We start from the raw sequence: 25,495 nt of genomic DNA, 5'->3' as shown, positions 1-25,495 counted from the left end.
GCCGGGTTCCCGGTCCGTGGGCGGGGTCTAGAGCGCCCGGACCGCGCCGCGATTGGTTGGAAGGCCCGTCCGTCACCCCGGGTGACGTCACCGGCAGGGAGTGGCGTCTGTGAGCGCCTGTGAGCGCCTGCGCAGTGAGTCGGATGCCGGGCTGTTCGCCGGAGCGGCGCCTGCGCAGTGTGTGTGTGCGTGCGGGTGCCGGCGGATCGGCGAAGTGGCGCATGCGGGGTGAGTGAGGTGCCGGGCGGGCTGCCGGGTGGGCGCCTGCGCAGTGAGGTAGAGGGGGGTGGCCGGCCGGCGGTGGCGGGTTTGGCCGGGAGTTGAGGGGCAGCGGGAGCGGGAGCGGGAGCGGGACAGGACGGCGCGGACACCGGCAACATGGCGCAGATCCTGCCTATCCGCTTCCAGGAGCACCTGCAGGTCGGCACCGCGAGGGGGGGGAGGGGGGAGGGGGAGTGAGGGTGACAAGAGGGTGGGGGGGGGGGGGGAGTGAAGGGCGGGCGCTGGTTGTGTAGCAACCGCGGCCTAGTTGTGGCCGCAGCCCGGCCTGAGGGGGGGGAGACTGGGTGTGGGGAGAGATGGACCGGCCTGGGGGGGGGGGGGGGGTGGTGTGTGGGGGGGGGACTGTGGTGTTGTGGGGGGGTGGGTGGGGTGTGTGGGGGGGGGGGGTGTGGTGTGGTGGGTGGTTGTTGGGGGGGGGTGGGTTGGTGTGTGGGGGGGTTGTGGGTGGGGGGGGCTGTGGGTGGTGGGGGGGGGATGTGGGGGTGGGGGGGGGGGGGGGTGTGTGTGTGGGGGGGGGGGGGGGTGGGGGGGGGGGTGGGGGGGGCGTTGGTGGGGGCGCGTGTGGGGGGGTTGTGGGGGGGGGTGTGGGGGGGGGTGTGTGTGGGGGGGGGTGGGTGTGTGTGTGGGGGGGGGGGACTGTGGGGTGTGTGTGGGGGGGGGCTGGGGGGTGTGGGGGGGGGGCTGTGTGGGTGTGGGGGGGGACTGTGGGGGTGTGGTGTGTGTGGGGGGGGGCTGTGGGGTGTGTGTGTGGGGGGGGGCTGTGGTGTGTGTGTGTGGGGGGGGGCTGGGGTGTGTGTGGGGGGGGGGCTGTGGGGTGTGTGGGGGGGGGGGTGTGTGTGTGTGTGGGGGGGGGGCTGTGGGGTGTGTGTGGGGGGGGTGTGTGGGGTGGTGGGTGGGGGGGGGTGTGTGTGGGGGGGGGGGGCTGTGTGTGTGTGTGGGGGGGGTGTGTGTGTGGGGGGGGGGGTGTGTGGGGGGGGGTGTGGTGTGTGTGGGGGGGGTGTGGTGTGTGTGTGGGGGGGGCTGTGGTGTGTGTGTGTGGGGGGGGGTGTGTGTGTGTGGGGGGGGGGCTGTGGGGTGTGTGGGGGGGGCTGTGGTGTGGTGTGTGGGGGGGGGCTGTGGTGTGTGGGGGGGGGGGGTGTGGTGTGTGGGGGGGGGGCTGTGGGCTGTGGTGTGGGGGGGGGCTGTGGGGTGTGTGGGGGGGGGGCTGTGGTGTGTGGGGGGGGCTGTGGTGTGTGTGGGGGCTGTGGGGTTTGGGGGACTGTGTGTGTGTGGGGGGGGGCTGGGGGGGGTGTGTGTGTGTGGGGGGGGCTGGGGGTGGGTGGGGGGAGACTGGCCTTGTGGGGTGAGGGGAGAGACTGGCTGTGTGGGGGGGGGGAGAAGAGACTGGGGATGAGGGAGGGGCTGTATGGAAGGGGGGGAGACTGGGGTGTGGGGTGAGATTGGTGAGGGGGAGCGAAGATGGGGGGGGGTAATAAAAGAGAGAGAGACAAAGGGGGGTGGGAGTGGAGGAGGATAGGGTGTGTGGGGGGGGGAGACAATGGAAGTTGAGGCGATATGGGGCTGGGGGAGAGGAGGGGAGACTGGGGTCATGTGAGGGAGGGGAAGATCTGTGGGAGCAGACGAGGGGGGGGGGGGTGGATAGAGAAACTGGATGGGGGGGGGAATACTGAGGCTGAGATTGGGTGTTGGGGGGGGGGGGAGAATGGGAATGGTTTGTGTGTGGGGAGGGGGGGGGGTTGACTGGGTCTGTGGGAGGGGGAGACGTGGGGATGTGGGGGCAGGCTGTGGTTGAAGAGAAAGACAGACGTGGGGGAAGCGGAGGGGGTGATTGAGTCTGTTGGAAGGGTGGGAGAGAATGGAGATGATGTAAGGTGAGAGGGTGAGACTGGGGCAGTCAGTGTAAGGAGGGAGAGACTGGCATTCACAGGTTATAGGAGTAGACTTGGGCCATTCGGCCCATCTAGCCACTCCACCATTCAATCATAGCTGATCTCTGCCTCCTAATCCCATTTTTCTGCCTTCTCCCCATAACCCTTGACACCCGTTCTAATCAATAATTTGTCCATCTCTGCCTTAAAAATATCCACTGACTTGGCCTCCACAGCCCTCTGTGGCAATGAGTTCCACAGATTCACCACCCTCTGACTAAAGAAGTTCCTCCTCACCTCCTTTCTAAAAGAGCACCCTTTAATTCTGAGGCTATGACCTCTGTTTCTAGACTCTCCCACCAGTGGGAACATTCTCTACACATCCACTCTATGCCTTTTGTTAAACTGTGAGTTTCAACGAGTTCCCCCCTCAACCTTCTAAACTCCAGCGAGTACAGGCCCAGTGCCGACAAACGCTCATCATATGCTAACCCAATCATTCCAGGAATCATTCTTGTAAACATCCTCTGGACCCTCTCCAGAGCCAGTTCATCCTTCCTCATATATGGGGCCCAACTTTGCTCCCAGTACTCCAAATGCAGCCTGACCAGCGCCTTATAGAGCCTCAGCATTACATCCCTGTTGTTGTATTCCAGTCCCCTTGATATAAATGCTTGCATTGAATTTGCCTTCCTTACTACCGATTCGACTTGCAGATTAACATTTTAGCCCCTTTGCTCTTCCAATTCTGGATTCTCTCTCCATTTAGAAAATAATCTTTCTTATTTCCAAAATGCATGACTCGGCACTTTGCCATACTGAATTTCATCTGCCACTTCTCTGCCCAGTCTCCGAGCCTGTCCAAGTAACTTCTGCAGAGTCCTTGCTTCCTCCACACTACCTGCCCCTCCATCTATCGTAGCATCATCTGCAAACTTAGCCACAAAGCCTTCAATCCCCTTATCCAAATCAGGGGGAGGTATGATGGCGGAGGAGAGAGTGGGTGGTTGCAAATAGGGGAGGGGGGAGTCCTGGGCTCTGGTGGGGGATTTGGAGGTGGCGGGGATTTTGAGAGGGGATCTGTGGTGGGGGAAGACAACTGAGGGGAGCTCTGCTTTAATTCAAGCAGATTATGGGGAAGCGGACAATGGGGGATTATGCTGTTGGAAGGGTGGGAAATTGGTGGGGTGGGTGAATCTGGGGATTTATTCATTTTTACATTATTAAGAAGGGTAAATTGAAGGGACTGCTGAGTTAGTAACTGAAAAGCTAGACTTGAAACATTCGGCAGTTATTAGGAGTAGACTTATTTGGGCCTTCATCTAGCCCCGTTAATCATAGCTGATCTGCCCAGGCCTGTATGAAATAACCCTTGACAGACAAGGTTTCATAGGAGGCATTTGCCTTGTATTTAGTCAGCAGAATGATACTGTAGGCCATTCATCTGCAATCTCCACGATTCCCTCAGAATTTAAGTTTAGTTTTAGGTGGGGGCTATATGTTCAACTGTAGGCCATCTATTGTATCTGTCCTAGAATCCATCCTGTTTTTTATTCTTTTCTTTGTCCTTATGGTTGTTGCTAACGGCTAAAACTTGAATTCAATGCTATTCCACAATTCCACTATTCCAAGTTCCTCTTAATTTTTTTATTTCTATTTTTATTTATAATTAAGACCCAACCTTCATTATAGAACATATTCTGAATGCCTAAAACCAGTTGAACATTATAATTCAGTGTAGATTTTTTTATTACATTATTTTTTATTAGTGGTGTTTTCAATCATTTTGGTTTCCATAGACTACAAGGCCCTTTTAGATTTAGTTTGAATATTCGGGACAATAATATTTGAAAGAAACTTTGCTCCTGGAGCCCTCTGGCCTTTTTTTTGGAATTTCCCTTAGTTTTTTTTTTTTATTATTTAGACAGGCTCCAAAGGCAGCTCTGTTTTTAGGTAGAGTGAGTGGTCAGAATTTTTTTTTGTTGTTTTTGTGATATTTAGGTCCCATTGAATGTAGTTTTGTTTTTTTCAGATACAACCGAACATTGCAGATTTTACATTTCTTTTATTTTTTTTTGCTTTTTTTCTGGGATTCTTGTCCATTTGGAAGGGATGTCTTTAGGATTGAAGGGAATGGGGCTGTTCCATTGTTTTTTAGGGATTTTTTTTTATTTGGCAGGAGTAACCTTGCTTTCCTTTTATTTTTGGAGTTTTTTTGTTTTTTTTTTCTTTGGGGCACTGCTACATCCAGTAGTTTTTTTTTTGTTTTTTTTTTTTTTTCTGAGAATGCCATCTGCAAAACTTAGCCTGGTTTCAATCTCCCTTCCAGTTATTTTGGTAGAGGAGGTTCAATTAAAAGACTATGGTGGCGTTTTTTTTAGGATGGCTGGTGTAAATGTTTTTGTAGGGCGGGGATTGGTTGTAATGGCTTTTGGTTTTTTCTTTTTTCATGTTTTTTTTTTTTTTTTTGTTTGTCTCTTTTTTGTCTTGGAGGGAATAACCTTTTTCTGCTTGCTTTAATCACTGGGTTTCCCTCATTCCAGTTATTTGGTGCTGTTCAATTAAAAGAATATCTTGCTTTTGGAGGGTGGTGGGTGGTAAGGTAAATATGATCTGTGTAGGAAAGAACTGCAGATGCTGGTTTGAATCAAACGTAGACGCAAAATGCTGGAGGAACTCAGCGGGCAGGGATATGATCTGCTATTCGGCCTATTTACATAGCTGTAAACGTCTGTATGTGCTGAGAATGGGGGGAGGAGGATTAATGGGGATTTCATTTTCCTGCCGGTCTGAGTCATAGAATGATACAGCACACATCTGCTCTCTTTGGTCCTCGCTGTCCAAGATGCCCCATCTATACTAGTCCCATTGGGTCCATTTCCCTCTAAACCTTTCCTAATCCATATACCCGTCCAAGTCTAGGGCCAGAGGTCATAGCCTCAGAATTAAAGGATGTTTCTTTTAGGAAGGAGATGAGGAGAATTGTTTTAATTGTGGGGTGGTGAATCTGTGGAATTCATTGCCACAGAAGGCTGTAGAGGCCAAGTCAATTAATATTTTTTAAGGCAGAGATAGATTGATTCTTGATTAGTACGAGTGCCGGGGTTATGGGGAGAAGGCAGGAGAATGGGGTTGAGAGGGAAAGATAGATCAGCCATGGTTGAATGATGGAGTAGACTTGATGGGCCGAATGGCCTAATTCTGTTCCTGTCACTTATGAACTTCTCTGCGATGGCTTGTGGAGACTGGGCATCTGCAGTTTCTCTTCAGTATAGAGCCAGTGGCAGGACAGTTAGTCTGGCTGCTTCTTCGAACTAGCCTTGATTGAATGACCTCAAATAACCAGTACAACCCACCAGTCATGCATTAAGGAGACACGAGGAACTGCAGCCGCTGCAATCTTGAGTAAAACAAAGTGTTGAACAAACACAGGAGGTTGGGCAGCATCCGTGGAGAGTTCAGCAGGCGGTATTTTGGGTCGGGACCCTTCAGTCGAGATTCTGCACCACTGCAGTGAGGTTTAAATTGCTTTGGTAGCACAACAAGAGTCTTTTCTTGGCAAACGGGCTGTTTATATTGATTTTAAAAGTAAATTCAGTGGGTCAATCTTCATATCCACCATTTGATTTTAAATATTAAGCAGATTGAGGTCGAAATTGCGGTCGATATATTCGCGACGCATTTTAAAATTGGCTAAAAATTGTTTTGACCCTGCCTAAAAGCAGCTGTTTCCTGTGAAGTCATTCGAACAAAGTTTGATTTTCCCTGGCCTTGCTGTTAGAGTTTGGTTTATTGTCACGTGTGCTGAGGTACAGTGAAAAGCTTTTGTAAATGTGCAACCATTGTAGGATTTGTATCCCAGTCAGTGTTGGTCACCCTTTTACTCCCTGTGAAAAAAACCTTGCAAACTGGGGAATCTGCATGTTCAGTTTAGTGATACAGTGCGGAAACAGGCCCTTCGGCCCACCGAGTCCTCACCGACTAGCGCTCCCCTCACATGAACACTATCCTACACGCACTCAGGACAATTTACATTTATACCAAGTCAATTAACCTACAAACCTGCACGTCTTTGGAGAGTGGGAGGAAACGGGAGCACCCGGAAAAAACCTACGGGGAGAGCGAACAAACTCCGTACAAACAGCACCCGTAGTCAGGATCGAACCCGGGCCTCTGGCGCTGTAAGGCAGCAACTCTGCCGCTGAATCGTCCTTAATGGAGTAATGAAATGCAAATGCTATGATCCCGGAGAAAGCCCACGCGGGCATGGGGAGAAAGTACAAACTCCGTACAGACAAGCACCCGTTGTCGGGATCGAACCTGGCGCCGTGAAGCAGCAACTCTATCGCTGCGCCACCGTGCTGCCCAGTGGTGGTGTTAGTGTGCAAAGCCCAGCCTAGAACAGTCTGCTTATTCAGCCGGTACAAACAGACATCTCAATTTCAGATCTCAGGTTTGCAATGTCATGCCAGCCTCCATAGTCACTCAGTCCTGGGACTTCCCAGTTCTGTCCTGCAATATTCTAATTGATTTCCCATTCTCTGGTACTTAGTTTTGGAATGCAAGAAATTGGGTGCTCACCACATATTTTTGCTGGTGTTTGTCAAACACTAAGCCTTTAGTATTCCATCTGCCGCTTGTCACAGCCCTCCTGTGCATCTACTGCTTCATTTATTGATTGGGTTACAAAATGTCACGAGCATCTAAATGATCAGCATCTGTTGGGTGAATTGAATTATAATTGCACAATTTCAAGTGTTTTATTTTCTTTACAAATCCAATTAAAAAATAAAAATAAATCAGTCCTCATGTTTTATAAACATTCTTTGTTCATTATCAAAATCTCAGCCTTGCTATAGTCCATCCTTGCTATATCTTGAGCAAGTTATCGTGTGACCTTAGCAAGCTTACTAACTAATAAACTACTTAAACTGAATAGTTATCAGCTGGTCCTGTTGCAAGATCACGGAGGGGACGCCTCTTGTAGGTAATTGGTGCAATTAGACCAAGGTTCAGAATATTGAGAACCGAGAAACATTGTACATTTTAGATTTCAACTGGAACAAACTACAATGTCCTGACCAGACCGCTGCCTGTTCATTCCCCCCATTGATGTTATATGACCTGCTGAGTTACTCAAGTGCTTTGTGTTTTATTCAAGATTCCAGCATCTGCAGTTCCTTGTCTCTACAATGGGTGGTCAATGAACGATGTAGATTGGATAGGTTGATGGGCCAGTGAGACATATCTCTCCCGACAGTGTAATCTGCGTACAGAACTCCCTGGTACAAGAAAGTACAGTCCTGTCGTTAAATGGTATCAGTGCAGTTATGTTGATTATTAACGTTGCTTGGTAAATAGTATTTGTAGGCTTTGGTGGAACAAGAATCAGAGAAACGGTGAAGTAATTGGGGGAATTATAGACTCTGATAAGGGCAGTGCAATGATTCAGCCCGTTACTGAAGGCAGTGCAATGATTCATCCCGTTACTGAAGACCATCCCCCCTGGACTGTCTCCCTCGGATGGTCACGTTGCACAGACACATCTGCACTTTAGTCTGTTGAACTGTTTTGACTGTTTTACTGTTCTTTTTACAATCCATGTTCTCGGGATATCTAAATCTAAATTTTATTAGTTATTTATGTTATGGCATCGGTTGGAAGCTGCATACCAAATCTCATTGCGCTTATGTGCAATGACAATAAAAGATATTATTATTATTATTATTGAGTTGTGACCAAGCTGTATTATTAGATTCAGAAGGTTAGAGGATCTAGACAATAGTTTATTTTCCTTGGAGTAGGAGCAACTTAGGAGAGGAAGACAAGGGGGGTAGGAGAGGGAAGAATCTGGTGGACATATACAAAATTGCGGTGTAGATAGGAAAAGTTCTCCTCCTCTCTCCAAGAGTTCTGCAACATCCTCCCTCGCTGCACCCCCTCTGTGATTCCTCCTGCTCTCCAACGCTACGCCTACAGCTAGCAATGGCCAGTTTCCTTTATCGCTGTTACTTTTTTCCATATCTTTCATTCATTTGTTCTATATCTCTTGAAATCACTGTCTCTATCTCTTGTTTCCCTTTCCCCGACTCTCCGTCTGAAGAACGGCCTCGACCCAAAACGTCGCCTATTCCTTTACTCCAGAGAGGCTGTCTGACCCGCTGAATTGCTCCAGCTATTTGTGTCTTATCTTTTGTAGATAGGAAATCTACGCCGATCTACAAGGTGGGTAGATTTAGTAGATAGGTCTATCTGAAGGAACTTTTCTCAAGAGCAGAGATATCTAAAAAAGGCTATATGTTTTGAGGAATGAGTAAGAGGGGACCTGTAGATTTTGTTTTTGTCCAGAGAGTGGCTGCAAACCAGCTTGATGGGGTAGATAATCACATTTCAAAATGTAGATAAACACTTGAATTGCTGAGACAAGGAGGTGTTCAGACCATGCTGGTGAATGGAAGATAGTCACAAAATACTGGAGTAACTCAGCGAGTCAGGCAGCATCTCTGGAGAAAAGGAATAGGTCATGTTTCAGGTTGAAACCCTTCTCCAGACTGGTCTTCAGGCTGTTTTTCTGGACTGAAGAAGGGTTCCCAACCCAAAATGTGACCTATTCCCTTTCTCCAGAGTTGTTCCCTGATCCGCTGAGTTACTCCAGCACTTTGTGTCTATCTTTGAAAGAAAATATATATTACCAAATATGACACAAAATGCTGGAATAACTCAGCGGGACAGGCAGCATCTCTGGAGAGAAGGTGATGTTTCGGGTCAAGACCCTTCTCCAGATTCTTGCCGAGTACTATTACCGAGTAAGTTGAGTGTCCTACGAGTGGAACAAACTTGTACTTCAATCACCAGCACAATAACTGAACAGTCATGGTGGCACAACAGAGTTAGACAATAGGTGCAGGAGTAGGCCATTCGGCCCTTCGAGCCTGCACAGCCATTCAATGTGATCATGGCTGATCATCCACAATCAGTACCCCGTTCCTGCCTTCTCCCCATATCCCCTGACTCCGCTATTTTTAAGACCCCTATCTAGCTCTCTCTTGAAAGCATCCGGAGAACCTGCCCCCACTGCCTTACAGCAAAATGCAGCGCCAGAGATCTGGGTTCGATCCAGACTACGGGTGCTGTCTGTATGGAGTTTGTATGTTCTCCCCGTGATCTGCGTGAGTTTTCTCCGAGATCTTTGGTTTCCTCCCACACTCCAAAGACGTGCAGGTTTGTAGGTTCATTGTATTGATTAATTGGCTTGATTTAAGAAAAAAGTAAAAATTGTCAAGTTGGCGATACAAGATACAAGATAGATTTATTCATCACAATATGCACAGTACTGCATAAAATTCAGAAGGTTCAGAAGGAATTGATTGTGATCAGAACTCGGATTGATCATGTAGATGGGCCTCGCGCTTTGTGTTTTGGAGTATTGACAATTGGAGCAGGTATCTGGCTTAGCCATTCATTGTGATCATGGCTGATCTACTCCAGAGCTCAGTTCTGCTGCATCTGTTCCACATAGCCCACCATTTCCTGGGCTGGAGATTCACTAACCTCTTCAGGGCCAAAAATCCTGCATTATTTAGTTTTAATGACCATCCCTTTACCTTGCTAAGGACTTTCCCATTACTTTCATAGAGAGAACAGATGTTGGAAATTTCTCCACATCAGCTCTGTCACACGCTCCCTTGGGCTCCTGTGTCTCCCTCAGTTTGTGCCCAGCAACAGTGGCCAATATTCATTGCTCGTGATCTGCTCACTATCCCTGTGTAGGTAGAAAAAAAATGCTGGAGTAACTCTGCAGGTCTGACAGCATCTCTGTAGAAAAGGAATTGGTGACTCCACCTATTCCTTTTCTCCAGAGATGCTGTCTGACCTGCGGAGTTACTCGAGATTTTTGTGTCGACACGTGTGTGGATTCTTTTCCTTTTAACCTCCATTTGGGTTAGAGGCAAGGTCCATAAACTCAATGAATTGTAAATGTTGTCCTGTAAATTTAGTATTGGGCTATCATTGTACACACCGAGAGACAGTGGAACAGCTTTGTTTTGCATGCTATCCAATCAAATTATTCCATGCGTTAGTCTAACCAAACCATGCACAACTACAACAGATAGTGCAAGTGTCTCGATGCAGTAGGTTGGGAGATCACAGATCCCGATTATACAGGATGGCCAGAGTGAGTCCCACCGTAAATTGGAGGAGCAGCACCTCATATTTCGCTTGGGTAGTTTACACCCCAGCAGTATGATCATTGACTTCTCCAATTTCAGGCGATCCCTGCTTTCCCCTCCCCTTCCCAGCTCACCCACAGCCCACACTCCGCCTCTTCCTTTCTTCTTCCCGCCCCCCCTAACCACCACATCGGTCTGAAGAAGGGTCTCGACCCGAAACGTCGCCTATTTCCCTCGCTCCATAGATGCTGTCTCACCTGCTGAGTTTCTCCAGCATTTTTGTCTACCACCTATTACACAGGAAGACTGTTCAGGTGTCTTAACAGCAGGGAAGAAGCTGTTCCCGAGTTTCTTAGTACGTGCCTTCAAGTTTTGTACCTATCTTCTGTCTGACTAGAGAGGGGAGAAGAGGTAATGGCCAGGGTATAAATGGTCCTTGATTACGTTGCTCGATTCTCCGAGGTAGAGTGAAGTGCAGACGGAGTTAACGGAGGCTGGTTTGCATCATGAACTCCACAGCTCCGCAACTCCTTATGGGCTTGGGCTGAGCAGTTGCCAAATCAACGTGATGCATACCAATAGGAGGCTTTCTGCAGTGCATCTGTGTCATTTACATTATTTTTTATTGGCAGTGTGGTTTGCAATCGTGAGGAAACGGATTAATACACCTAACATGCTACTGCATTTACTGTAATTGCCAGTCACAAGTTTCATGAAGAACTCTGATTTGCTGTGTACCCTGGCAGTACCTGAAAAGGCTTAAAATAAACAGTGCTGGAATAACTCAGCAGGTCAGGCCGCATCTCTGCCAAAATGTGGATGTCTGGCAAGATGGACTGTAATTTATTTGGAATCCTGTGTCCAGAAATTCAGTGCAGGCCCACCATGAATTATCCGACACTCTTGGTTCCAGAGCCTTTGTGGATTGTCCATTTTGCCGGACCAAAAGAGGTCATGGTCTCTGAGACGAGTCCAACGGGGGCCGAGATACCGGCCCGCAAAGTCGGCTTCGGGAGTCGCCTATGGGGGCAGATCAGCCGACTCCGGCCAGGCCGGAGTTCCAGAGTTCCACTCACACCGATCAGCCACAAATGTCAGCTATGGGCAAGGATCTGTTGGTTCCGACCGACCGGGCTGGAGTCCCAGATTCCTGGCCACAGTGGGCAAATTCGGCTGCAAAAGTCCCCATGAGGTCCAGATTGGCCAACCTCTCCCAGCCTAGTTCCGGAAGGGGTTTCAAGTGCGCTCTTGTAATTTTGTCCGGATTAAAGGAGGTGCCGGACAACCAGTCGCCGGAAAATCGGTGGTGGATCCGAGGTTGTCCTCTGAACATTTGTGGAGCAAATGAGAAACTGAGAAGAGGCTTCAGGAGGCCAGACAAAATGGGGCATGGCCATGACAGATAGATTGTAATGTAGGAAGATGTGTCTTTTTTTTCCCCTCTGACGGTATTAAAGTGGAGGACTTTTAAAATAGATTGAAAAGTGTTGTTGCTCAGAAGGTACTTGTACTGGAAACGTGTGATTGTAGCAACTAAGGTGGCAGGCAAGCAGCGTGTGAACACTTGCAAGAGAAGAGCTGTCCTCATGAATTTATAGCGGAGATTGAGTCTCTACCTGGCATTTTGAAGACTCCTGCCACTACTTTTTAAATCATGAGCGAGGAAGGAATCAATCTTGAATCTTTATCTAAACTGTGTAGGAAGGCACTGCTGATGGTGGTTTAAACCAAAGATGGGTGGCACGGTGGCTTAGCGGTAGAGCTAAGCCACCAGAGATCCGGGTTCGATCCTGACTACGGGTGCTTGTCTGTACGGAGTTTGTACGTTCTCCCCACGTGACCAGCATTTGTTTTCTCCGAGATCCACGGTTTCCTCCCACACTCCAAAGACGTACATGTTTGTAGGTTAATTGGCTTGGTGTTAATGTAAAATTGTCCCTGGTGCGTGTAGGGCAGAGTTAATGTGTGTGGACTCGGTGGGCCGAAGGGCCTGTTTCAGCGCTGTATCTCTATACTAAACCAGACACAAAATGCTGGAAAAACTCAGCGGGTCAGGCAACATCTTTGGCAAAAAGACATAGGTGACGATTCGGAAGAAGGGTCTCGAGCTGAAACATCGCCTTTACCTAGACTGCCAGATCAGGGTCACAGCCAGAAACAGGGTTCCTTCACTCTGGAAGGAGGAGTTGTAGAGTCAAAGTGATACAGCATGGAAACAGGCCCTACAGCCCAACTTGCTCACACCAGCCAACATGTCCCAGCTACACTAGTCCCATCTGCCAGAATTTGGTCCATATTCCTCCAAACCTGTCTCTATCCATATGCCTGTCAAACTGTTTCTTAAATGTGGGGATATTCCCTGCCTCAATTACCTCCTCTGACAGCTCGTTCCATACACCCATCACCCTTTGTGTGACAAAGAGTAAACGAAAGGTTTTGTGGAATTCAGTATCTTTCCATTCATCTTGCGGTTCTTGGCTTCACCCAGTGTGAGCTTCCTCATCTTTTGAGTTGGAAGGCCTTGTTTAACAGCCGGACAGGCTTGAGGCTTCAATGCGAGGCAGATAGTTCTATTGAAATGTCTAAGTGGCAGTGGATGGGGAGACAGCAGGCAGTGATAATCTGGTTAGTGTTGGGAATAGTGAGCCACCGCATTGCAGGGACGTTCCATGTCTTGTGGCGGACATCGCTAATTGTGGCACCATCTTCAGCATTTTAGTTCCTTGGCTGTGGTTTGAGGTTTGGTCAATTGGTTTACGGGAAGTGACTTTAAGATGGTGAGTAAATGCAACAGGGTTCCACATTCAACGTCAAAAATACAATTGTTCAATTTGTGTAAATAGTGGATATTGGTGAAGCTGATCTGGTTTTCCAGCGTGTGTTCCACACTGCCTCTGTGGAGCCCTTGTTCTGTCCTTGGAGTAAATTTGTGGTTTTCCTGGAACTGAACAAAGATCCCTTTTCTGTTTTGCCTTGTTTGATTCCTCGAACTCGGAAGGCAATAGAATAATTTTACACTCAAATGACATGCTTTAACTAAGACTAAGCAACAGGCAAAACAAGGCACAGAATTAGCTTGTCTCTAGTGATTAGTCATCCTCCCATAATGTCCCTGATAAGATCATAAGTGATAGGAGCAGAATTAGGCCATTCGGCCCATCCAGTCTACTCCGTCATTCAATCATGGCTGATCTATCTCTCCCTTCTAACCCCAGTCTCCTGCCTCCTCCCCATAACCCTTGACATCCGTACTAATCTGGAATCTATCCATCTCTGCCGTAAAAATATCCATTGACTTGGCCTCCGCAGCCTTCTGTGGCAACAAATGAATGCCTTTAATCTTTTTTATTCCTGCTGCTTGTCGATGTTTTCTGTCTTGGCTGTCTGAAGACTTCATGAAATTGTGCTGTTGGAATTAGACAATAGGTGCAGGAGTAGGCCATTTGGCCCTTCGAGCCAGCACCCTCATTCAATGTGATCATGGCTGATCATCCCCAAACAGTACCCCGTTCCTGCCTTCTCCCCATATCCCCTGACTCCGCTATTTTTAAGAGCCCTATCTAGCTCTCTCTTGAAAGCATCCAGAGAACCTGCCTCCACCGCACTCTGACGCAGAGAATTCCACATACTCACCACTCTCTGTGAGAAAAAGTGTTTCCTCGTCTCCGTTCTAAATTGCTTACTCCTTATTCTTACACTGTGGCCCCTGGTTCTGGACTCCCCCAACATCGGGAACATGTTTCTTGCCTCTAGTGTGTCCAAGCCCTTAACAATCTTGTATGTTTCAATGAGATCCTCTCTCATCCTTCTAAATTATTAAGAAACCTGTTTCAGAAGGTGATACAGTCAACCAGATTACATTTGATTTCATCAAGCAAACCGGTCCGCTGGTTATGTTTGGAGCTTTAATGCTCTTCCAGTTAAAACATAAACCTTCTTGTAACTCTTGGGATGAATTGTTAAATTAGTTTTTAATCATTGTTGTCAGTTGAAGTTGACCCATCAGATACAAAATCAATCCTCGCCATGCTAGAGACGGCACTGTTAAAAAAGACGAGGAACTGGGTCTGGATGGAGTGGATGTGGAGAGGATGCTTCCACTGTTGGGAGAGTCTAGGACCAGAGGTCATAGCCTCAAAATTAAAGGACGTTCCTTTCGGAAGGAGATGAGGAGGAATTTCTTTAGTCAGAAGGTGGTGAATCTGTGGAATTCATTGCCGCAGAATGCTGTGGAAGCCAAGTCAGTGGATATTTTTGAGGCAAAGATAGATAGATTCTTGATTAGTACAGGTGTCGGGGTTTATGGGGAGAAGGCAGGAGAATGGGGTTGAGAGGGAAAGATAGATCAGCCATGATTAAATGGCAGAGTAGACTTAATGGGCCGAATGGCCTAATTCTGCTCCAATCACTTATGAACTTATGGAACTGCAGATGTTGATTGACAAAGGAAAAACACACAAAGAACTAGAGTAACTTGGCAGGTGAGACAGCATCCCTGGAGGACGTGGACAGGCCATGTTTTGTGTCTGGGCCCTTCTACAATCTACAATGTTGCCTGCTGTCGAGTTGTATGCAGGGCAACCCCTTTGAGGAAGCAGGGGAGATTTCCTTTAGAACTCGAAGATCTTTACTGGGTAGACCAGAGAAGCTGAGGTTCTTGCAGTGGAGAAAGCAAAAAACAATATTTCATAGTTTCTGCGAAGTCTCAAGGCTTCATGAGAAATATGTTCTCCCTAGATAACGAGGACAAAGACTATCATCGTTTATCGTCGTTACTTTTTTGCATGTCTTTCATTAGTTATCACTGTCGATATCTCTCGTTTCCCTTGCCCCTGACTCAGTCTGAAGAAGGGTCTCGACCTGAAACGTCACCTATTCCTCCACTCCAGAGGTGCTGTCTGACCCGCTGAGTTACTCCAGCTTTTTGTGTTTATCTGAGGGCAAAGACTAGGTGTGCATATCCCACTCAAGATTAATACCGGGCAAAAGTGATTTGTGAATTGCCGTAACTGCCTCATGGTAGGAATTTGGAGCTGATAAAGGACTTGCAGTGCGACAGCATTTAAGGGGTTTCATGTCTGCAAAGCTCCATCCACTGCGATTAAATACTGTCAGTATTCATTCAAGCTATTTAATCTTTAGCTGTGTTGACCTTGTGTTCATGCTTGAGAATGGTGCAGCTTGCAAAACTCTCGTATTTACTCTTGCATTCATATTGTGATCTGTCCATTGCCATTGTATCCTTGGTAATCTGCTTTGTGCCGTCTTCAACCCCATATCCAGAGAGAGATCATACAGCTTTGTACAAATGCTGCACAAATTGATTGCGGGCATTATATAAGCACGCATGCTCGAGTGAATCTAATGCCCCCCCTTAAATTGTCACCAAGACTATTTATGCGGAATGGTGAGATCAACACACAGTTTTGCAGACTGCCCTGTGACGGCAGTATCATCTGTGTGGTGACGTGAAGTACACTAAGTTCCAACATTGCTTCCGGGCTTGTCAACAAAGTACTGAACTTTAACACGGAAGGTAGACAAAAATGCTGGAGAAACTCAGCGGGTGAGGCAGCATCTATGAAGCGAAGGAAGTAGGCGACGTTTGTGGTCGAGACCCTTCTTCAGAGTTATTATAGAGTCAGGCAGGCTTGTATTCTCTTTAGACTTTACAAATACATCGCAGAAACAGTTCCTTCGACCCACTGAGTCTGCGCCGACCAGTAATCACCCCGTATATTAGCACTAACCCACACACTGGGGACAAATTAAAAATGTTACCAAAGCCAATTAACCTGCAAACCTGTACGTCATTGGAGCGTTGGAGGAAACCGGAACACCTTGAGAAAACCCACGTGCTCATGGAGAGAACGTACAAACTCCATACAGACAGCATCCACAGTCAGATCAATGCCGGATCTCTGGCGCTGTAAGGCAACAGCTCTACTGCTCCGCCAGCGTGCCACCCCTACAATCTGCATTCATTTTAACTGCTTGACTGGGCAGTGCTTGACCAAGGTTGGAGGTTCAAGTTGATTTGTCACATGCTCCAATGAAGGTGCAGTGAAATGAGTTACCGTGCAGCTATACAATCAAAAAAGAGCACAATACACAATAGAATTTAACATAAACATCCACCACAGTGGGATCAACATTCTTGCTGTCATGGAAGCCAGTAACGTTCAGTCAGTCCCCCTCCTTTGTTCACCCGTGGTCGGGGCCACGAACCCTCTGTAGTCGCCACTACGGGCGGCCCGATGTACAAGCCCTCTCATCGGGATGATCGAAACTCCGACGTCAGGACTGATCGGAACACGCACTCCGCGGCTTGGAGTTCCCGAATCAGCCACATTCTCACCGGAGACTGCAGCTTCACGATGTTATAGGCCGCGGGCCGGCAGTAGGAGCACTTCTTTGGGTGATCCCCGGCAATGAATTGCCCCGCTCCGCGATGGAACACCAGGGCTGCAGTTCCAATGACTGTGTAATTTCTAAGGTCCGTGCTCGGGCCATTGCAGACTAACATGGGAGTGTGGGGTTACAATGAACCAAGTTATTCTGGCATGCAGGTCTGGTAGCTTTCCTTCCACGAGGTGGGATCTAAACATGGGATAAGGGGGAAGTCTTTTAGGACCGAGATGAGAATTTTTTTTTCCACACAGAGAGTGGTGAATCTGTGGAACTCTCTGCCACAGAAAGTAGTTGAGGCCACAGTTCATTGGCTATATTTAAGAGGGAGTTAGATGTGGCCCTTGTGGCTAAAGGGATTAGGGGGTATGGAGAGAAGGCAGGTACAGGATACTGAGTTTAAGAGGGAACTGCAGGTGCTGGAGAATCGAAGGTTACACAAAAAAGCTGGAGAAACTCAGCGGGTGCAGCAGCATCTATGGAGCGAAGGAAATAGGCAACGTTTCGGGCCGAAACCCTTCTTCAGACCGCAGGATACTGAGTTGGGTGATCAGCCATGATCATATTGAATGGCGGTGTAGGCTCAAAGGGCCGAATGGCCTACTACTGCACCTATTTTCCATGTTGCTATGGTGTCTTCCCCTCCAGCTCCAGAACCAAGGAGTGAACCCTGCCAACATCGGGTTCAGCACCCTGACTATGGAGTCGGACAAGTTCATCTGCATCAGGGAGAAGGTGGGAGACCAGGCCCAGGTGGTCGTCATTGACCTGAATGACCCAACAAATCCAATCCGACGACCTATATCTGCTGACAGCGTCATCATGAACCCAGCGAGTAAAGTGATCGCTCTGAAAGGTAAGCACCCCGGAATAATCCATGTCGCTCCAATAGCATAGCTTTCCATCAGCAGATTACCAAGTAACATATTGTAGACATTAGGCAATGTTTAATGCTATTGCCATCTGTTTTATTTTTTGTTACTGATATATTTTTCTTCCTGCTCTCTTGTCTCCATTTCAGATGGTGAGTTCTTTGTTCTGTGGCAGTAAATCCTCTTGTGGGTCTTTTCATTCTAAGCAAACCTCATCAACTTAATGTAAGCACTTTCTAAACAATGTATCGGCGAATAAGCAATGCTCAACGGTGCATCCAAATTTGCAGGAGGATCGGAAACTTGATCTGGTCGATTCCAAGATCTATACTAAGCTGCAATAGATTTCCAGCATCCCAATTTACCAGTCAGGTAGCATTGTGTTTGGGCTATCTGGCCATCACGTTGACAGCCCCATTGGCATGGCAGTGGAGCCTATTGCTTCAGACTTGAAATGTAGCAATGAGCTAACTGAAGGGTTATAGAGTCTTGCAACACTGAAAGGTGTCCAACCTGTCTCAGCCGACCATGATCCCCCATCGAATCTAGTTCCATTTGCTTGCAGTTGGGTCGTGTCCCTCTAAAACAGGGGTACCAAACTACCAGCCCATGGGATGATTTGGGGGGGGGGGTATATTCATGACCCTTTATTATGTATCTGTACGGCACCCGCTCTCTCTCCCACCGCTGTCTGCGCTGCCGGCAGGGGCCGCTCCTCCGCTCCCGCGGTTGCCATGGGGCCGGTTGTCCCCGGCAACCACTGTCAAACAGACAAGATGGCGGCACTGTGCTCCCTTTGGCCTCGGGCCGGCTGACTCGTGCACAGCTGATCCGGCCCGCATGATGTCGCATTTTGCCCAATCCGGCCCGTGACCTAAAATGAGCTTGACACCCCTGCTCTAAAACCTTCCTATCCACGCACCTGTCCAAAATGCATCTGGCACCTCGTTCCATATACCCACCACCCTCTCAGCGAAACAGTTGCCTCTCAAGTTATTATTAAATCTTTCCCCGTTCACCTTAAACCTATGTCTTTTGGCTCTTGATTCCCTCCATCTAGGATGAAAGACTATGCATTGACCCTATCAATTCCCCTTGTGATCTTATCCACCTCTATAAGATCACCTTCTAAGCTCCTGCGCTCTAAGGAATAAAGTCCTTGCCTGCCCAACCTCGAGTCCTGGCATGGTCCTCTGAAATCTTTGCTGCTCTTTATCCAGCACAGAATGTCAACCCAGACACTGGTGCACTGTATGGTAATTATAGGGACATCAGTTGCTGTTGTTGGCCAGTTATCCTCTCAGCATTGAGGATGACTTGCTTCCACTCTTGTGAGTGGAACGTGCCTTCTACATTAATTCTTGCAGGGTTACTTCACCAGTAATTACAAGCTTGAACTGTGAATGTTCAATCATTGAATTCCATATTATTTAATTGGCATTTTAATTAGGTCTGTGTGCCATTTACAGTGCGGAAACAGGGCCTATTGTCTCACCGAGTCCCGCGCCGACCAGCGATCCCTGCACACTTATACTATCCCACACACAATAGGGACCAAGTCAATTAGCCTACAAAACCTGTACGTCTTTGTAGTGTAGGAGGAAACCGGAGCGCACGGGAAAACCCACGCAGGTCACGGGGAGAATGTACAAACTCCGTACAGACAACGCCCGTAATCAGGATCGAACCCGGGTCCCTGACGCTGTAAGCCAGCAACTGTACCGCTCAGCCTTCAAGTGTAAAAATATTTTAAAATGCGGTTCTAAAAGCACATAAACTAAGCTTCCGAGCTAATGTAAGGTTAAACTTTTAGGCCAAGTACACAAGACGGCATGTGATCAACTGCCCTGTCATATAAATAGGTGGCCTCTCTGTTTCTGAAAACCTTCATTGGCAATCTCCTGCCATCAGATAAATGCCAAATCCCTTCAGATCTGATGCAAATAGTGGTTGAGCTAAGCCTCTGGCCCCAGTATTTGGACTGTGTTTGTGGGTGATCCAAATTGATTGAAATGTGTTTAAAAGTTGCTGATAATTGTTTGCCATGTGATGGGAATGACCTTTTTAATTCATGCATGCAATGTCTGTGGTGGGCTGTGCACTGTTATTCCATCGTTGTACTGTGGAAAAAGTGTTTTGTAAAAAAGCTTGCAGTTCTCTTCTGGAGTAGCTTTGGCAGTGCCCAGAAGCGGATATACCCGAGCAAGATTTTGTCTAGTTTTGCACTGTGTGTTTGTAAATAATGTGTGGAGTGTGAATCGGCATGTGTGGTTTATAATCAGTGATTCTGCTGTTGTATGCATCCCCCTGTGTGAATAGTTTGATATTTCAGCCTGCAGGGAGAATTTGGGTCACATCTTCATTGGGAACTGCCTTTAGACAATAGGTGCAGGAGTAGGCCTTACGGCCCTTCAAGCAGCACCGCCATTCAATGTGATCATGGCTGATCATCCACAATCAGTACCCCGTTCCTGCCTTCTCCCCATATCCCCTGACTCCGCTATCTTTAAGAGCCCTATCTAGCTCTTTCTTGACAGTTTCCAGAGAACCGGCTTCCACCGCCCTCTGAGGCAGAGAATTCGACAGACTCACAACTCTCTGTGTGAAAAAATGTTTCCTCATCTCCGTTCTAAATGGCTATAAAAAATCAAAATAATTGTGAACCCAGCTGACCACTGTGCCAAAGAACCGCAAACTATTGCCACCTACCAACCAAACTCCAGTTATTCCGACCCGTGAAATGGGTCTGGCAACACTTGAGGTGATCTGGTGAGGCTGCAGAGTCCCACCATGATAGCTTAATCCTAAATTTGTTTTGTCATTGTTGCTGATATCCAAGTAGCTTGACAATTGGGCAACTACAGTGGAAAATGGGCAACCGTGAGCTCTGACTGTGGTCTGGGAAGCATAGGCAGATTACGGGGTGTGAAGGAAGGACTGCAGATGCTGGTTTACACTGACGATAGACGCAACATGCTGGAGTAACTCCGCGGGTCAGGCAGCATCTCTGGAGAAAAGGAATAGGTCGAGGCCCTTAACCCGAAACGTCACCTATACCTCTTGTCCCCGAGATGCTGCCTGACCTGCTGAGTTACTCCAGCACTGTGTGTCTTTGCAGAGTGTGTGAAGACCTGCTTTCTAAAATTGCACCAAGCCTCCCCTCAATATTGAATTGACTGCTTTCACACCACAATTTTCCTAGTTGGCTGCAGCCAAGATTAGAACATCTTTAAGAAATAATTGCATGATTATTTTATTGAGGCTTGAAAACACTATGGTGCTTTTAAGTTACCAACCAGGTGATGACATTTAAGTGCTGACGAAGTTTTTGAACCGCAGACCTGTTAGAAAAGTAATTTAGAAAAATTAATTACATTTTTTTTTCTTGGAGCAGTGAAAGACTAATAATAACCCATAACATCAACTAGTAGTTTAGCTTATTGTCACGCGTACCGAGGTACAGTGAAAAGCTTTTGTTGCATGCTAACAAGTCAGTGGGAAGACAATGACAATAGGTGCAGGAGGAGGCCATTTGGCCCTTCGAGCCAGCACCGCCATTCAATGTGATCGTGGCTGATCATCCCCAATCAGTACCCCGTTCCTGCCTTCTCCCCATATCCCCTGACTCCACCATCTTTAAGAGCCCTATCTAGCTCTCTCTTGAAAGCATCCAGAGAACCTGCCTCCACCGCCCTCTGAGGCAGAGAATTCCACAGACTCACCGCTCCCTGTGAGAAAAGGTGTTTCCTCCTCTCCGTTCTAAAAAAAAATTGTTTCCTCGTCTCCGTTCTAAAATTTGGGCCGTTAAAATCATTGCAGTGAAGGGGACTGGTGTATTAACTTGATCTGTTTGCAAACAATAGCTGGAAAAACACTACAGATATTTAACATTGAGATGAAGAGCAAAGTCAAGGCCCACACCATGGCTGAAGAAGTGACGTTCTGGAAGTGGATCTCCTTGAACACAGTTGCCCTAGTTACCGAGACTGCCGTCTTCCACTGGAGCATGGAAGGTGACTCTCACCCACAGAAGATGTTTGACAGGCACGCCAGCCTAGCCGGCTGTCAGGTCATTAACTACCGCACAGACCTTCAGCAGAAGTGGCTGCTGCTCATTGGAATCTCAGCGCAGGTAAGTTATTGTAACATTTTCCTCCTGAAACGTTATTCCCTTATCGCCTGTCTGTGATCATGCATTGTCTTTCTGCTGACTGGATAAAGTATTTCACTGTACCTCGGTACACGTGACAATAAACTGAACTGAACTGAACTCCTTGGCTGGTAGACAAAAATGCTGGAGGAACTCAGAGGGTGAGGCGGCATCTATGGAGCAAAGGAAATAGGCGACGTTTCGGGTCGAGACCCGAAGGGGTCTCGACCCGAAACGTCACCTATTTCCTTCGCCTATTTCCTTCGCTCCACAGATGCTGCCTTACTCGCTGAGTTTCTCCAGCATTTATGTCTACCTTCGATTTTCCTTCCTGATCTCCTTCGCTGCTTTGCCTTTGAATTGTTCTGGGGCAAAAAAAAACAAAAACCCAAATACTCTTAATGTACAGCGTTTAGTTTAGAGATACAGTGCAGAAGCAGGCCCTTCGGCCCACCGAGTCTGTGCCGACCAGCGATCCCCGCACACTAACTCTATCCCACACGTACCAGGGACAATTTACATTTACACCAAGTCAATTAACCTACAAACCTGTACGTCTTTGGAGTGTGGGAGGAAACTGGAGCACCCGGAGAAAACCTACGCAGGTCCCGGGGAGAATGAGCAGACTTTGTACAGACAGCACCCGTGGTCAGGATCGAACCCGGGTCTTTGGCGCTGTAAGGAAGTATCTTACCACTGTGCCACCCGTTGGAGATTAGCAATGCCATTTTCTGTACATTAGAAATCCTACTTGCTACACAATAGACAATAGGTGCAGGAGTAGGCCATTCTGCCCTTCGAGCCAGCACTGCCATTCAATGTGATCATGGCTGATCATCCCCAATCAGTACCCTGTTCCTGCCTTCTCCACATATCCCCTGACTCCACTATTTTTAAGAGCCATATATCTAGCTCTCTCTTGAAAGCATCCAGAGAACCGGCCTCCACCACGCAGAGAAGGCAGCGGAGACCTGACTCGGCCTCTGAGCTGTGGCGAGGCAGCGACCACCCGCGGAGTTTGAACCGTCGCCTCGGCGCAGAGGGAGAACAAAGAGGGAAGAGCCAGAGACTTTAAGATTTTGCCTTCCACCACAGTGAGGAGGTGTTTGGTGAACTCACTGTGGTGGATGTTAAATTTGTGTTGATTGTGTGTTTTTGTCATTTTTTAATTATATGTATGACTGCAGGGAAACAGAATTTCGTTCAGACCGAAAGGTCTGAATGACAATAAACAAATCTAATCTAATCTAATCTAAGGTACTGGCCCTGTTTTAGTGCTCTGCTGGTAAGGCCAATACTTATCAATCTCAGTTACTAAAACAGTTTATCTATTCATTCTTGCTGACCTTGGTGTGACCAAATTAGCGTTGCTTTCTCTGCACCACGGCAGTGAGAAATTTCCAAAGTACTTGGAAACACGAACTGCAGATGCTTCTTTACAACAGAAAAAACAGACGGACCGCTGGAGTAACTCGGTGGGTCAGTTGGCATCTCTGGGAAACATGGATGGGTGACATTCCTTCAGAATCGCCCCTATCCATGTGTTGGAAAGAACTGCAGATGCTGGTTTAGATCGAAGGTAGACACAAATTGCTGGAGTAACTCAGCGGGACAGGCAGCATCTCTGGAGAGAAGGTATGGGTGACGTTTCAGGTCGAGGTGGGTCTGAAGAAGGGTCTCGACCCGAAACGTCACCCATTCCTTCTCTCCAGAGATGCCGCCTGTCTCCCTGAGTTATTCCAGCATTTTGTGTCTACCTTCGCCTCTATTCATGTTCTCCAGAGATGCTGCCCGACCTGCTGAGGGACTCCAGCACTTTGTGTCAATTCCCACGCCCCCCCCCACCCCCAAAGTACTTAAATAGCTGAAGTGATAAAGGCTCTGTAATGCAAGTGTTTGGTGTGGCTTTTCCCTGTGTAACATCTAATGTTTTGTGGTCAAATTGCACATGTGAAATCTCCTGAAGTCCCCACTATGTCTAGTGAATGAATGAATACGTTTATTGGCCAAGTATTCACATACAAGGAATTTGCCTTGGTGCTCCGCCCGCAAGTGGCAATGACATACAGTGACAGGTAGGAATGACACAAAAAAAACATATAACCATATAACAATTACAGCATGGAAACAGGCCACCTCGACCCTTCTAGTCCGTGCCGAACACATATTCTCCCCTAGTCCCATATACCTGCGCTCAGACCATAACCTTCCATTCCCTTCCCGTCCATATAACTATCCAATTTATTTTTAAATGATAAAAATGAACCTGCCTCCACCACCTTCACTGGAAGCTCATTCCACACAGCTACCACTCTCTGAGTAAAGAAGTTCCCCCTCATGTTACTCCTAAACTTCAGTCCCTTAATTCTCAGGTCATGTCCCCTTGTTTGAATCTTCCCTACTCTCAGTGGGAAAAGCTTTTCCACGTCAACTCTGTCTATCCCTCTCATCATTTAAAAAACCTCTATCAAGTCCCCCCCCTTAACCTTCTGTGCTCCAAAGAATAAAGCCCTAACTTGTTCAACCTTTCTCTGTAACTTAGTTGCTGAAACCCAGGCAACATTCTAGTAAATCTCCTCTGTACTCTCTCTATTTTGTTGACATCTAACATTAATAATAAAACATTATATAAAATACTTTACAAAAGCTGTCACTTTTTCCAAGGCTCTCGTTAATGCTGAGGAGTATCTCGGCACTAATGAGAGCAGTTTTTTTGACTTGATGGATAACTTTGGTGTTGTAATGCTAACGCACACGGTGGGCCGAAAGGGCGGTTTCCACGCTGTATCTCCAAACACCAGCTACCAGGTGGATGAGTAGCAGTGCATTGTGGCCATGTCTGTGTAACTTGATCTTGCCCCTTCTCATTTTAAGCCTTTAGAAACGGTTCTCTCCAGCGTATTGCTAACCTGGAGATGTTGTGAACTGGTTTCACTGCTGCTTTCCTAACATCAACACTGAAGAGGAGGAAGGTACTTGAATTGCCAGCCAGCAGCTCCTGCCATGCATTGCATTAATATTGGTGCCTTAACGTAAGGTTGTGCTCTCTGCCAAGCAGAGCCTTGCTATCTTCAATTGATGAAAGGACTGGCACGTGTGCCCGGGGTCTAGTCAAGAAGAAAGTGATTCTCTTATCATGCCCATAATTTCCTTTTTTATAGATGCGTTAGACTATAGAGATACAGCGCGGAAACGGGCACTTGAGTCCGTGCCGACCAGCGATCACCCCGTACACCAGCGCTATCAAACATGTTCACAAGTTATAGGAGTAGAATTAGGCCATTCGGCCCATCCAGTCTACTCCGCCATTCAATCATGGACTGATCTCTGCCTCCTAAGCCCATTTTCCTGCCTTCTCCCCATAACCCTTGCCACCCGTTCTAATCAAGAATTTGTCTAACTCTGTCTTAAAAATATCCACTGACTTGGCCTCCTCAGCCCTCTGTGGCAATGAGTTCCACAAATTAACCACCCTCTGACTAAAGAAGTTCCGCCCCGCCTCCTTTCTAAAAGCGTGCCCTTTAATTCTTTGGCTGCGACCTCTGGTCCTAGACTCTCCCACCAGTGGAAACATCCTCTCCACATATCTATGCCTTTCATTATTCTGTAAGTTTCAATGAGCCCCCCCCCCCTCAACCTTCTAAACTCCAGCGTGTACAGGCCCAGTGCTATCAAGCGCTCATCGTATGCCGACCCACTCATTCCTGGAATCCTACACACTAGGGACAATTTACAGAAGCCAAT

The 25,495-nt window shown here is 47.7% G+C and overlaps 1 protein-coding gene across 4 annotated transcripts in view; it reads left to right on the top strand.

Annotated features, from left to right (window-relative positions):
- Positions 1 to 285: 285 nt before the first annotated feature.
- The window catches only part of cltcl1 (clathrin, heavy chain-like 1), an 88,110-nt gene continuing 62,900 nt past the window's right edge, over positions 286 to 25,495 (top strand). For 3 of the 4 annotated variants that reach the window (XR_008725480.1, XM_055655418.1, XM_055655416.1), the window contains exons 1-3: positions 286 to 420; positions 17,378 to 17,585; positions 21,465 to 21,733. Coding sequence is in view for 3 of the 4 variants with exons in the window: in XM_055655418.1 (XP_055511393.1) it covers positions 379 to 420; positions 17,378 to 17,585; positions 21,465 to 21,733 (519 nt within the window). In the remaining variant the exon portion in view is untranslated. Of the gene's footprint in view, positions 421 to 17,377; positions 17,586 to 17,750; positions 17,827 to 21,464; positions 21,734 to 25,495 lie in introns of those variants that run through there. The other variant, XM_055655419.1, reaches the window with a different exon arrangement.

Source organism: Leucoraja erinacea, chromosome 25 (genome assembly GCF_028641065.1).
Source record: "Leucoraja erinacea ecotype New England chromosome 25, Leri_hhj_1, whole genome shotgun sequence".
NCBI lineage: Eukaryota > Metazoa > Chordata > Chondrichthyes > Rajiformes > Rajidae > Leucoraja > Leucoraja erinaceus.
Note: the sequence above shows the minus strand (reverse complement) of the source record. Positions and strands in the feature narration are given on the sequence as shown.